The 15,115-nt window shown below is 34.3% G+C and overlaps 1 protein-coding gene across 1 annotated transcript in view; it reads left to right on the plus strand.

Annotated features, from left to right (window-relative positions):
- Nucleotides 1–15,115, plus strand: part of ABCB5 (ATP binding cassette subfamily B member 5) — an 81,850-nt gene that overhangs the window by 13,659 nt on the left and 53,076 nt on the right. Inside the window, exons 7-13 of the mRNA XM_016159521.2 lie at nt 2,148–2,272; nt 2,369–2,546; nt 3,799–3,912; nt 4,215–4,325; nt 6,439–6,564; nt 7,846–8,049; nt 14,110–14,280. Coding sequence (XP_016015007.1) covers nt 2,148–2,272; nt 2,369–2,546; nt 3,799–3,912; nt 4,215–4,325; nt 6,439–6,564; nt 7,846–8,049; nt 14,110–14,280 — 1,029 coding nt within the window. The remainder of the gene's footprint in view (nt 1–2,147; nt 2,273–2,368; nt 2,547–3,798; nt 3,913–4,214; nt 4,326–6,438; nt 6,565–7,845; nt 8,050–14,109; nt 14,281–15,115) is intronic.

The raw sequence follows: 15,115 nt of genomic DNA on the forward strand, positions 1-15,115 counted from the left end.
AGTATAGCCAATAATATTATAATAACTATATATGATGTCAGATGGGTACTGGCTGTATCAAGGTGATCACATTGTAAGTTATATAAATGTCTAATCACTATATAGTACAACTGAAATTAATACAATATTTTATGTTAACTGTTATTAAAAAATACAAATTATTTTTTAAAAAGATTAAAAAGCATTCCTCTTCACTTAGTAGGCTAATGCAACTTCAAATGATTGCATGGGTAAGGTATTATGCATGGATACATTGGATGCTGAAAGTGTCTATGTATTCTAAATTCCCAGATAAATGTATTGCAATTCATTTCACTAAAACAGATGAGAAAATCCTAAAATAGTAAATACTTAAATACTTTTATGTTAGCCATTTAAAGTTTATATGTTTTAATGAGTCTGAATTACAATTAAAATGTTTGCTAATGTCTATTTTTATGTACTATGTAAATGTGTTTCAATTTTTTAAACAAATATGTGCATTTTAAATTATATTTTTACCACTATTATACTGAGAGTATACCACAATAGTAATCTGTTTTCAGCCTGATTTGAAACCAACCTCGTGAAGTCTAAAAATAACTAATATATCCTTAATATCTCTCTCCAAATCAAGTCTTCGGCAATTCTACCAACGCACATTCCATCTCCTTGATTGGAGGCACAGTGTATTCTTGAAGGATGTATGGAGTTTTTAATTTTGCAAAGCTAATTGTTCTTTATGAAAATAAACCATAAAATTCACAGAGTTTGTTTTCTAGCAATATACAAGGTCAACCAAACAAGAATTTTGAGCAAGAAAAATATTTTGTGGTTAAAAAATTCTCTAATAGGCTTGGGTGTTTAGACAACAAATTTATATAGTGTGACTCCTAGTGTTGATCTTATAACGCTTGTCAAAATCTTCATCCCCAGCTTATTTTCAGTGAAGACCTCCTCAATAGGAAGATTACCCATAGTATACTACTAAGATCAGAGCCTGAACTTAACTGCCCTAAAAAGGAACAACATTGGGAATCTAAGTTCTGCTCTTGTATTAAATGACTGTAGAGGAAGCAAGTAAAGGTCACAGTATCCAAATGACTAAAGAAGCCAGGATGTTTTCTGGCTTCCTTCAATTTAACTTACTCCGGCAAACATTTATTAAATACGCACTTCGTATAAGACTTTTTGCTAGGTGCTGCTTCCCTTTCAGTGATGTATTATAGAAATGGTTATCTCAAAATTAATTCAGAAAATGAGTATTACCCAGCTTATGCTACCTTCTGTTGTTAACAACTGTCTGAACATATCTTAAGTAAAATCAGATCCAATTACATGGAATGTATTTTGAAAGTGAATAGATTTGTTATGTTAGTAAGCAATAGTTATAGACACACAGCTCAGAAGACAATTTTCCTCCTGTTCTCTTTCATTGAACTGCTGTGCTAATCACTAAATTAAATCTTTTTACTAATTAAAAGAGTGCTACGTGCATGTGTAGTAGAGAAAAGGCACATTCTGATTTAAAATTTTTGAGAAATCAGGTAAACCTGCCTAATATCACCAAGAGTTATATTCTCCTCTCTCTCTGGAATCTTACCTTTGTGTTTGGAGATATAGCATTTATGAGGCCAGCTGCATTATGTAGTAATTGCTTCAGGGATCACACCCCAGACAAATTCAGGATCATTTCTCTCTTCCTGCCACAGCCCTGTGACCAATATCCACTGGAAGCCTTGCTTTTTACATAATAACAAACAAATCAAGTTAAATCAGACTTTCTAATTTCCAGAGTTCACCCCAAATTAACTGTGTCCTAATCAAGCCTTTCCCAAATTATATCAATATAGATACCCATCTTCTAAGTTTTTAAAGAATGCAGAGAAACAAACTTGAAGCTCTAGGAGTAGAATGCAAAATAGAGATTTAGAGGCTATGATATATTAGGTTAAGCTCTTTCAATGCTGGGAGACTCTAAGATGCCTATTAATATCTCTGCCCATTGGCTTCTCGTTTGCAAACAGACAAGTTTAAATTAAGTGATAGTAAATACTTTTTCGATAACAAAATTATATTGCTCTAGATTCTAACTGAATTAAATTCTCTGTACATTACTACTACCCCAGGTTCACTCTTAGCTTAACTGTGGTCATGGTTTATTATAGATAGTTATCTCATTGACCAGTAAGGAATTAAAAGCCTATTCCAAAGCTGGAGCTGTTGCAGAAGAAGTCCTGTCATCAATACGAACAGTCGTAGCCTTTGGGGCCCAGGAGAAAGAAATCCAAAGGTCTGTTTCTTATGACTATATGCTTGGGTTTTTTGTTGTTGTTTTGTTTTGTTTTGTTTTCCCAGAGTCTATTGCATTATGTTTTGTCTTTTTAAGGTATACACAGAATCTAAAATATGCAAAGGATGTTGGCATAAAAAAAGCTATAGCTTCAAAACTCTCCCTTGGTGCCGTGTACTTCTTTATGAATGGAACCTATGGACTTGCTTTTTGGTATGGAACCTCCTTGATTCTTCATGGAGAACCTGGTTATACCATCGGAACTGTTCTTGCTGTAAGTCTTGTTTGAGAACAAAGGTAACTGGCCTAGATAATCTTTTCTTACTTAGAATTTAGTAAAAATTTCTCCTTGAATGACATTGAATATTCAGAGATGAATGATTTTAATAAATATTTGTTTCTTTCAAATGATTTGTATACACCTTTAAATTATAGTGAGTGGCAAGATATATTTCTCCAAATTAATTTTCCACTGGGAAACAGACTTTTCTTAATCCAGGAGTCAAAAAGGCCAGTCTTTTTTGAGACTTTTTCCTTTCAGTCTTTGTATGATAAAGTAGCACTCTACATTCACCTTGCTAAATGTCTTCCTTCTGGAAATATTCTATAGATTAGACTCTCCTGATCTTCTTCTGTCCTTTCAGCATATAGTAATGTTTAAAAAAGACTATATAAGCTCTATCCAGGATCACAATTTAGAGTTTTTTAAACTCTTAGAGATTATGCATTAAATTTAAATGTATTCAATTATCCTCCCAAGTTTCAACGATAAATAGATCAATTCAGGATTTAGAACCATTTGTCTTGCTAAACTGAATTGATCTGGACTATATACTTCGATTCTTCTTTGGTCCTCCAATTTTATGCAGATTTCTTTTCTCTTAACTGAAGTCATCTTTTGAATTTGAGACTTTCATAGTTAAGACTTTAAGCTATTCATTTATTTCATATAAATGAAATTTGGGAATTGGCACATCCTTGTGACTTTGGACAAATGACTTGCTAAACCTGTTTCCTCAAGTAGGGGAAACAGCACCTAGCTTGTGAGGTTCTTTCCTTATTTGTTTTTTTACAGAGCCATGTCTGTCTTAAAATGGGTGTCCAGTAATATAAGAATTCAGAAAATTTCGGACTGAAATAGTACAATGTCTCTAAGTTAGTGAAATTTAATACATCCTTCCCTTTAAAGCTCTAAGGATAGACCAGGAAGGAGAAAGTAACTCACCTCCTCACTCAGCCAGGTTTATGTACGCCAGCACTCCTCAGTAAGACAGTTTTCCTTCATAGACTTCCGAGAAGGCGATAATGACAGAAGTATGGGACAATCAAAAGCTGTTGTGCAATAAGAAAAGGCCAAGTATACTTGGATTAACTTGTGTTTCCTTTATATTTGGCAGCAGCTTTTATTGTCTCCTACCTAATTTTTCTAATATCTCTATAAGTCTCAACCAAGTATACACTTCATTCTGTCGTCTCTCTCATATAACTGAGAAGGAATAACTATTATTATGTTTTTGTTCCTGCAGGTTTTCTTCAGTGTAATCCACAGTAGTTATTGCATTGGAACAGCAGCCCCTAACTTTGAAACCTTCACTATAGCCCGAGGAGCTGCTTTTAATATTTTCCAGGTTATTGATAAGGTAAGGTTTTCTAATTGCTTTGAAAGATAAGTAACACTACTGCAAGGAAACCAAAAAACGGGCACACTCGTTTCACTAAAACCAAAAGATGGGCAAAATCTACATTGGGCAATTGGCTATGTAAAGAAAGATTGTTAATTCTTCTATAAGGATATTGTTTCATTAAAACCTTCATGTTTAAATCAACGCACTCTCAAGCAAAAAGGGAAACTTGTAAAAGAAAACCATCTTAAAACTGTTTTCAGGATATAGTGTCAGCTTAGTCCCCTGAAGATTTATAATGTTCTCTTTGTTTTTCCAAGAAACCCGCTATAGATAACTTTTCAACAGCAGGATATAAACCGGAATGCATAGAAGGAACTGTGGAATTTAAAAATGTTTCTTTTAGTTATCCATCGAGACCATCAATTAAGGTAGGCTAGTTTAATTATAGCATTATACAATTTTCTGATATTATTTTCTACTGGCCTAAGCTATCCTATGAGATACTTAGGATCATTTTGACCAAGATTTTGCTACTTTGCTCATAGACTTGAGGGGTAGCAAGAGAGAAAGAGGGGAGGAAAGGGGAGGAGGGGAGGGGAGGAAAGGAAGGAGCAGTAACGGACAAATAACTGTGGAACAGCTAGCGCATTTTGCAGCCTCTTTTCTATATCCAACTAACTAAAATGTTTTCTGTTCCCTGGAATTCCTTCCCTCTGGGTTTGGGAGCACACCAAGATGTCTTGGATTGATGGTGCCACCTATTGGTGGTTCCTGGATGTTACCTAACTGAAGGCAAATCATTTTAAACCTAGTTTCTAACTTGAGAGAATTAGGCACATGTGCTTTCGTTTCTCCCTTTCCTAGGGCTTACACTGCACTGGCATTTGTTCCTCAGATACTTCCTCTTTCACTTTTACACACACATGTGCACACACACACACAAACACGCATGCATGCATACGCAAGACAAAGTTTATCCTCTTCCCTCTGTCATTCAACCTTTGACAAGTTCTTGTGAAAATGTATGTCTCTTCTATTGTTTTCTTCCTTTCATTTTATTGTGTATTTATCCAAAAGAGTAGTTAAAGATTGTAAAAAGTAATCACCAATAAATACCTGTTTCATAGAAAAAGGAGCACATAATTTTAAGTGAAATTGATAAAATTGCTAATGTTAATAACTTCTAATGCCTTTTAAAATATCTAAATGCCCCCTGCATAATTTGCATCAAAAAAAGATCCACCTACTCCTACTTTCATATTTTTTCTAAATCTTTGATTGAAATTCTGTTTTCAAAGCTCTTGATTTTTTTTCAAATTTCTTGTTATTTAATTACCATCCTTGCAATAGGATTGTCTTCTACCATTTTTCTTAACATAGAGTATTTCAACTCCATTTTGCAACCACACTTGGGTTGGCTTCCTGGAAACTTAAGCACCAGTTGTGCTATTATTTTGCATAGTAAAGTGCTCTCTGGATTTTAAACAACTATTTTTTAAATAAACTTTTGAAACATAGCCCTTTTTGTTAAGCCGAAGAATGAATAATTTTTAAAAAGAAGTCCACCACCCACTTTAAATAAACAAAGCACAAATTTTTCTCAGGAAAGAACAGAAATCACTCTAGAGTAAAAATGCAGGTGGGAGAGGAGGTATTCCCACTGGGGGTCCCCGATTTCTCACCTCCTTTAGAGACTTTTCCTCTGCTTGGCCCTTTGAAGCTTTTATGCTTAGCTATTTAAAGAGTCCCGTTTCTTTACAAAAGGAGAGATCAAAGTGAGAGAATCCAAGGAAAGATTCCCATACTTGGAGCTGAATACATACAAATGCAAGCAAAGATAGGTGAGAGTTTCTCATCAGGATTGTTATTGTCATTTTGGGAGGGTAATTATTTGTGAGGTTTCTTTCACATTGCGGTTCCCTGGGACACTAAATGCCAGTAGCAACCTCCAGTTTGAAATGCCTCCATGGGATCCACAGCTAGAAGAGGGAGAGTTTCTATTGGTGGAATCCCATTAATAGGAGTTCTTAAGGGGTTTTATTTATTTATTTTTTTTTACTTTTTATTTTGTTTATTCGTTTGTTTGCTTGTTTGTTTTTATGGTGACATTGGAGTTTTGACCATTGTTTTACTTTGGAATATAATTTACAACAATGTTAAATATACCCTAAGAAAGAATTTCCTTAAATAAGTCACAAAGATACAAGGCAAGATTTCATCAGTTGTTGCAAATTAAAAGGTAGTTGTGAAATTCATATAAGTATTTCAACTGAAAATATAAACAGTTTGCTGTGGCTCGTTAATATTCAATGAGTACTCTTAATTTTGATTTCCTCTTTATATAGAGAGACGAGAGATTCTTTTATGATTATTTTTTTAAATTATGTAGGTTATTGTTATACATGTAACAAGATTTAAATTTGTTTTTAGGTACCACAGAAGAATTTATTTTATGTTAATTACATTAAATTTCTGAAAATATGTCAATCATATTCTCACTTATCCTAGTTTTATGGAATTTCTTCACATACATTCCAATAGATTCTGAAAGGTCTGAATCTCAAAATTAAGTCTGGAGAGACAGTAGCCTTGGTTGGCCCCAATGGCAGTGGGAAGAGTACAGCAGTCCAACTTCTGCAGAGGTTATATGATCCTGACGACGGCTTTGTAAGTGCACCTAGCAAAATTATGCACAGTCTACACAATGAGGCTTGGAAATGCCACCTACTACAAAGATCTTACAGTTATGTCAGCTGTTAATTTTTAACAGTGGAGCTGGGAAACTTTATTGTTTTCTTTCCTGTATATTCATCCATTCAACAAATATTTATTGAGCACCTACTATGTACCAGGCACTGTTTTAGGTGCTGGGCATATATTGGTGAACAAAGCATAAAAACCTCTGCCTTCATCAAGTTTACATTCTAATAAGTATAGACAGACAAATGGAATAAGTAAGTTATATAGCAAATTAGAAGGTATTAAACGCTGTGGAGAAAAATAATAGTAATTTGTAGTATCCAGAACTTCCCAAGAATTTCAGTTTCTCAAAACATCCCAGAAGAATGATATCTATAGAGAATACACTCTCTCATTTTTTTTTTTCTGTCATCCATAATGGTGCACTTAACTTTCTCACCCTTGTATAGGGCATAGAGAATGAAACTATGATCATTACAAAAAGCATAATTCTTAATGATTCTCTTCAAACTTTCAATTGTTTTTGTTAAAAGAAAACTTACACTCCTATAGAATGTTTTTACTTAAATCTGATTTCTTATGTCTACATTTAGAGTATCCTAGACTCATATATCCATGCTAATATTGAACAAATAAATTTTTGGATAACCATTCCATATATAAAACAGTTGCATAGAATACCCATGCCCATACAGAATACCAGAGTTGGTGAGACTCTGAGTTATAATTATCAAACATTTGCTTCTTTATTGGAATATGTTGGGGTAATGGGTAATGGCACTATCTGTGGAGAAGCCAGGAACTATTTAATATTATATATAGCAATGAGTAGAAGACACTCTTGCCTTTTGCTGGGGAGTGGGGGTTGAAGAGAAGTACAGAAGAATATTTACTAGAATCAATGCAGAGATCACAGCCTTAACAAAACTAAAGTTTGTTACGTGTGTCTATGTGGTAACATTTGTGGCTTCTAGGGTATATCTATAATACCTGATTTGTGAGTCTTAGAGAAAAGATATTTAGGTGATGTGACAAGATCTTAACCCAATTTTTTTGAGATTTTGTTGGTTCTCATCTACTAGAAAAGTATCAACAATATAAATGCTATAAACATTCTATCAAAGTATAGTCAGTCTTTGATTCCTGAAATACCCTGCTTCTCAGCTTATGTTTTGGACTAGTAGAAAAGACTCTAAACCCAATGCAATGAAAGACATCGTAATGTGATTCATTCCTATGGATTGGCAGATCACAGTGGATGGGAACGACATCAGAACTTTAAATGTGCAGCATTATCGAGAACATATTGGAGTAGTCAGCCAAGAGCCTGTTTTGTTTGGAACTACCATTAATAACAATATTAAATATGGACGAGAAGGTGTGACCAATGAAGAGATTGAGAAAGCAGCAAAGGAAGCAAATGCTTATGATTTTATAATGGAGTTTCCCAATGTAAGTACACTGTGTGGCCTATGTCTTAGCTAAGAGCTAAAGCACTACAGTATTCTAAAATAAAGTAACAAAACAGTAACTTCTACAGAGTAGGGGGTGTGATTAATTTGGGGGTTATTCTTGATGAAACATCCATAAATGAGAAAGCATGGTAACAACCAAAAGAAGAAATGCATCATTGTAAGGTAAGTTTTAAAAATCATACTTAGTTCTAATTGGTTCTCATTGTAAACAGAAAAGAAAAAAAATGATGGATATGTTAAAATATAACAAAGATTATATGAGACAAATCATCTGTCCAAGCTGGGAAATATCTGCAAAAATGTTGATTTGCAAGGCCATCTTGTGGCTAAGAGTGGAAATGTCACACAGGATATTCAGATTGGTTGTGTGGTAAGGCAAAAGGAAAAGTAGGATCGTTTTTAGAAGCTCACAGAGCTAATATTGGACAAGAAGTGTACAATCATACTTGGAAAGGGATATAATAAACTAAAATTCTTGGTAGTAGAACACATCTGATCCTAATGGGTATTTAGAATTAATAGCTGTAAAACCATTTATTTACATGTCTCAAAGATTTGTTCATCAGTATCACCTGAAATTGTTGTGAGAGCACTCTGAAAAATGAAAAAATGAGATTTGAAATTAAAAGATAAAATTTCACTATTCCAAAAGTCAGCACTAACAAAAATGCTTATTTTAATGGATATATTTTAAAACCCCACTTCTTGGGTCATAGTAATTTTGTTGTTTCTTCTATTTTGTTTTTAAAAAAAAAAAAAAAACTTTGGTTATGCTAGTAATTACCTCCTATCCCCATTATTTAGGGTCATAATTAGGACAGAAAAATCATTAAAGGCTTGAGGTCATTCTTTGCATTATGGTTTGGGAAAACACAGACTCTTTCTTTGACGTTTTGACACTTATCATGACTTCCTTTCCTCAAAACACCAATGATACTCAGTTTCCCGCTGGAATTAGGGAGCTTGCTGGTGCCTCTTAAATTATGCATTGTGAGCTACTACTTGCTTTTACTAAAAGTCCAATATTTACGCAAATAGGTTCCTTGCTATAAATAAAATAGTGAAATCCTAAAGGTATGATCCAAAGAACAAATTAAAGATATTGGTTTATCATTACCACACCATTTTTTTATAAGCTGTAAAACAAAATCTATGAGGTCATTAATTTAGAAGGGGAAAAAGTTTCCTAGATCTTTCGCTTTGCTTGGTTTTGTTTTATATACAGGGCATGAAGTTGATTTGAGATGTGGAGTTCAGAGAGGTAGTTTGAATAAGAATTTTGAAAAGATCACTTAGATATCTATTTCTGGCCATCAAGATGTGGATGTGCATTTCTTAAAATTCTCACACATTACATCTTTCAGCCCGGAGACCCTCCAAAAACCTAAGAAGCAATGTCATACTGGGTATGGGACGCAGACCTTCCCTCTCATTGGCTGCCATGATGGGTCCTGAGGTCATCTGCAGCAGAGTGACAGGACAATCTTGCAGTGACACTCTTCTTTGAAGGGAAAGAGGTTTTTTATTATGCTGCATCCTAGTATCCAGGAACAAACAAAACAAAAAAAAAGAACTGTTGGTTGCTTAATGAAGAGAGTCATGAAGTACTGGATTTCAGGGGGAAAAATTGGTTTTCAGGAATGAAACCTAAATCCAGCATTACTTACTTAGTGCTCTGAAATAACAACCCCACTGAGACAATTCCTTGGCCATAAGAAAGTCAACGCAAAAAAAGTAAGCAGCTCAGAGGTGAGCTGTAGCTCCTTTAGAGCAAAAGAGGGCCAACCCCCCATTACCAAACAGCGCTTTAGCCTGGGGCCTTTGCAACATGCAGTGTTCCTGCCCAGTTCTGGCACCTTACCGTTTTGATAAGGACCTTGTTGTCTTTTTACCAGTTTATTACTTGAAATGATAATATAATCTGTCTCCCATTTCAGGACTATGATACATTTTTCTAGTGGTTTTAAAAAATAAATAAGATTTCATTTTTCCTCCCACCCCACCCCCACCCCCAAAAAGAGACTGGCTTATGATAATGGAAACTAAATTCCAGAGATATAAAAATAAACACAACAATAAATAAAAATTCCGAAAGTGGTTAATTTATATGGGTGAAAAATTAGGGAAAGTTATGCTCAAAAATAAATACCATTACTTTTATGGTACTTTTATAATATATATATATATATATATGTATATTTTTTTTAATTAATATATAAGGATTAACTGATACTTAGTATTTTTTTCCTGTTAACAACCATAAAACTGGCTAAAATATATGAGGCACAGGACAATTGTTTATAAGCATTGGACAAAAGGTGGCACAGAATTGTGATACTTGAGAGGAAGGAAGCCCATGAATTTATAGCATTCTGCCTGGGAACAAATTTTTAACTATGTCTCTGTGAACTGGAATCCAGACAGAACATAGCAATCCCACTAAGGTGAAAGGCAGAGAGAAAATTTCAAGTCAGTGTTAGCAAAAGGAAAAGCAATGAGAGAGCTGTGGAGTTGAGCTGGCAGGCAGAAGTCCATGTAGGCATCTCTTGAGAATCTTTGTCTGAGGACTACCCAAGGCCTCCCAGAGATCAGCTGCTACCAAGCTGCGAATAGAACAGAGATACTAGAAGTCAAGCAGGATGATGGGCATGGCCCAGCCAGAGTAGAGAAATCACATTAATACCTTTTAATACCTCAGGCATATAGCTGAGACACCAATAAAAGCTACATCTTAGGAGTAAAGACCACACCTTAGAGTAAGGCTGACTCTAGACCTGCCCTAACAAATCCTGAAACCAAGCCAGGACAAGATCCTCAAAGGAAACAGAACCTGGAGATTGGTTCCTGTCAAGTTACAAGACTTTCTTCAGATTCACCCCAGCGAAGCACAAAACAGATTACACACAATTTCAGGATGATAAGTCAGTATTTGAATTGCTTACTAGAATAAGAATCAACATTTTTTCAGAAGAAAACAAAATTCAGAATCTCTCCAATATATCACATACATAGAATTCAGTATATATTCTACAATAACTAGACATGCAAAGAAATAGGAAACTATGATCTACAGGCAAGAAAACACAATCTAAATGTTTGAGCATTTTGGAAAAGCTTCAAAATGCATGTGGCAAAAATTTGAAAAGAGAAATAAACAAATTCATGATTTTCGTTGAACTCTTCAGTATTCATGAAACAAATAGGCAGAAAATGAGCAAAGATATAGATGACCAGAACAATGTTGTCAACCAAGTAGATCTAACTGATATTTATAGAATACTCTACCCCAAAACAGCAGAATAAATTATTCCCAAGTGCACATAGAGTGTTCACTGAGATAAACAATACTTTGGGCCATTAATGATAAAAATTAAAACCTTTGCAATTTCAAAGGAAGCATATAAAATATGTTCTCAGACCATAATAGAATTAAATCATAGAAATCAGTAACAGAAATATATCTGGAAAATCCACAAATACTGGAAAATAAACCCACTTCTAAATATCCTATGGCTCAAAGAGGAAGTTTAAAGGAAAATTAAAAACTATTTGAATGAAATAAAACTGAAAATTCAGTGTATCAAGAGTTGTGGGATACAGTTAAAGCACTGCCTTAAGAGAAACTTACAGCATTAAATGCTTATTTTAGAAAAAAGACCTAAAACCTGTAAACTAAGATGAGAACCTAGAGTGAAAAGAGCAAATTAAACCCCAAACAAGCAGAAGGAAGGAAATTATAAAGATTAGAGCACAACCAGTAAAATCAAAAATGGAAAACCATTAGAAGCAATCACTGAAACCAAAAGCTAGTTCCTTGAAAAGATCAATAAAATCAGTAAAACTATAACAAGGATGATGAAGAAACAACAAAAAAGAAGAGAAATTGCCAATACCAGGAAAGAGAAAAGGTGCATTACTATCGATCCCAAAGACATTAAAATGAGTACTATTAACAAAGCTATGCCTCTAAATTTGACAACTTAGAAGATATACAGATGACAATAAGCATATGAAAAGATGCTTCACATCATTTGTCATTAGGATAATGCAAATTAAAACAATGAGATACCACTATACTCAATTTAGAATGGCCAATATCCAGAACACTAGCAATACCAACACCACATGCTGGCAAAGATGTGAAGCAGCAGGAACTCTTATTCAGCAAATGGTACAGGATGTGTGTGTGTGTGTGTGTGTGTGTGTGTGTGTGTGTGTGTGTGTGTGTGTGCATGTACGTGCATGCGTGAACCATTCAACTAACGATTCAAGGATATTGCTGGTGGGAATGCAAAATGGTATAGCCATTTTAGAGGTGGTTTGGTGGTTTCTTAACAAAACTAAATATATTCTTGCCATATTATCCAGCTATAGTGCTCCTTAGTGTTAACCCAAAGGAATTAAAAACATATATCTACACAAAAACTTGCACGCAGATGTTCACAGCAGCTTTATTCATAATTGCCAAAGCTTGGAAGCAATCAAGATGTCCTTCAGTAAGTTAACGGATAAACTGTGGTACTTCCAGACAATAGAATATTACTCACCACTAAAAAGAAATAAGCTTTCAAGCTATGAAAAGATGTGGAGAGATCTTAAATGTATATTACTAAGTGAAAGAAGCCATCTTGAAAAGGCTAGGTACTGTATGAACTATATGACATTCTGAAAAAGGCAAAACTATGGAGAGAGTAATGACCAAAGGTTGGGGAAATGGAGAGGGATGAAAAGGTAGAGTACAGAATTTTTTAGGTCAGTGAAAGTACTCTGTATGATACTCTAATGATGGATACAAGTAATAATACAGTTGTCCAAAATCATAGACTGTACAACACCCAGAGTGAATTCTAATGTAAGCTGTGGACTTTGGGCGATTATGATGTGTCAATGTAGATTCACCAGTTGTAATAAATGTACAGCTCTGGTGGGGGATATTGAAAATAAGAACATCTATGCACATGTGGGATAGGGGACATATGAGAAATCCCTTTACCTTCCTCTCAATTTTGTTGTGAGCTTAAAACTGTCTTTTAAAAAGTTCTTTAAAAATTATATACTGTATGATTCCATTCATAATGAAGTTCTAAAACTAATTAAATTAATTTTTAGTGATTAAAATCAAATCAGTGTTATCCTTAAGCAGGGTGTGGGTTTTGACTAGAAACGGTCATGAAGAAACTTTATAGATTGATGGAAATGTTTTATATTTTTGTTGGGGTTGTGATGGTATAGGTATACACATTTGTCAAAACTCATAGAACTGTATCCTTAAAATAGGTGTGTTTTATTGGGCACATAATGTTTATGGGTATATAATGTTTATGGGTGCATAATGATTAAATTATTCCTCAATAAGATTTATATTTAAAAACTCAAATTTGAAGGTCACACTCCAGAAATTAAAGGTTTTGAAAGGATATTTAAATTTATGTCCTTGAAGAAATGAACTTTGGATCAAGGACTTAATCCAATAGAATATTACTAACAATCCTTCATTAGTTCTACCTCCAACCTAAGCTATATAAAAATATCTACTTTGTTAAAGATACATGTGCAAAAAAAATAAATAAATAGTAAAAGAAGACCTAAAAAGTCTCCTAAAATTGAAAAAAGTTTTGAGGGAAGTTTGTTTTTGCAGTAATATTTTCATACTATTTTTTCAGAATATCCAGGAATAATAATAGTTAATATATGTTTGTATTACAGTGTTCTTTTAAAGATATCAGTGTATTCTAAAAATATCTTAAAAACTTTGAAAATTGGTTCAAATTATTATTAATATTCCTAAAAATTCTCAATTAACATATGTTCTCATATTTTTAGCCCTTGCCAAAATTTTTTAGGTCCTCTCTTCACTAGATTCTTTTTTTTTTTACTAGTTGTTTATTTTTACAAAGAACAAATCAAAGGTCAGAATCAGCCAGACTGAGGTAGTTATTAAGCTGGTATTAAAACATAAATGATTATTTGTCATTTTCTTTTCTAATCATTTGATCATGCCACCTCTGTTTCTGTGCTCTTTCCTATTTTTTATTAGAAATGTAATACCTTGGTAGGAGAAAAAGGAGCTCAAATGAGTGGAGGACAGAAACAGAGAATCGCAATTGCTCGAGCTTTAGTTCGAAACCCAAAGATTCTGATCTTAGATGAGGCTACATCTGCCCTAGACATGGAAAGCGAATCAGTTGTTCAAGCTGCACTGGAGAAGGTAAGTGAGCAGACACATTTCTTATTTTCATATTCTTGCTTCAGCATTGTTTTTAAATACAAGAAAGTATACCTCTAGAGTCAATTATTTATTAAGTTTAAAGTTTTGCTTAATATATGAGTGTAGGGTGTTCACTCTTGTCAAAACTTATGTGATGGTTATAGGAAGTGATTTGGAGAAGAGAAGATGATGCTATAATTGGTGCTAAAAGTATGGATGATATCCAAGCAATCATCCCATATATACATCGTTCCAGTGGGTCTGCAATTTCCATCTCCCCATAGTAACCCCACAACATTACAACATTACCACTGTTGTGGCTCTAGCTACATCCGCCTTTGCCTTTTTCATACACACCTGTGGGATTCTCATATCTGAATACTTTTCTACTTTAGAGCAACCCCAGAGTATTCATTTTAACTTAATTTCACTTCAAGTAAGAGAAGCATGTAGTGTGGTTTGACTTGAACTTGAACTGTCCTCCCACAAAGACCCTGGGCCCTCAAACTTCACACTGACCTCCTGCTCACTGCAGGCAGCTGCACATGTTTCATGGCCACAGTGCAGTCATGACCCTTTACCAAACTGCACTGCATCTGGGAGAGTGGTTGGCAGCAGTGGCATAAAACCATCAAATACTGTTTTCAGTGGCCAAACCCTGTTTTTAATCATGGTCTCCAGAGCCTTCAGAAGGCATAATGGCATATTTTACTTTGAGTATGTTTGAAAATGTACTGTTGTTTTTTGAAGAAAATACAGACTTTTCTTTTTAAATACTGGCTTTGTGGGACCAGAAATAGATACTGGCAGTCAGAGTGTCCACCGCTCATTAGTT

Source organism: Rousettus aegyptiacus, unplaced genomic scaffold (genome assembly GCF_014176215.1).
Source record: "Rousettus aegyptiacus isolate mRouAeg1 unplaced genomic scaffold, mRouAeg1.p scaffold_m13_p_13, whole genome shotgun sequence".
Lineage (NCBI taxonomy): Eukaryota > Metazoa > Chordata > Mammalia > Chiroptera > Pteropodidae > Rousettus > Rousettus aegyptiacus.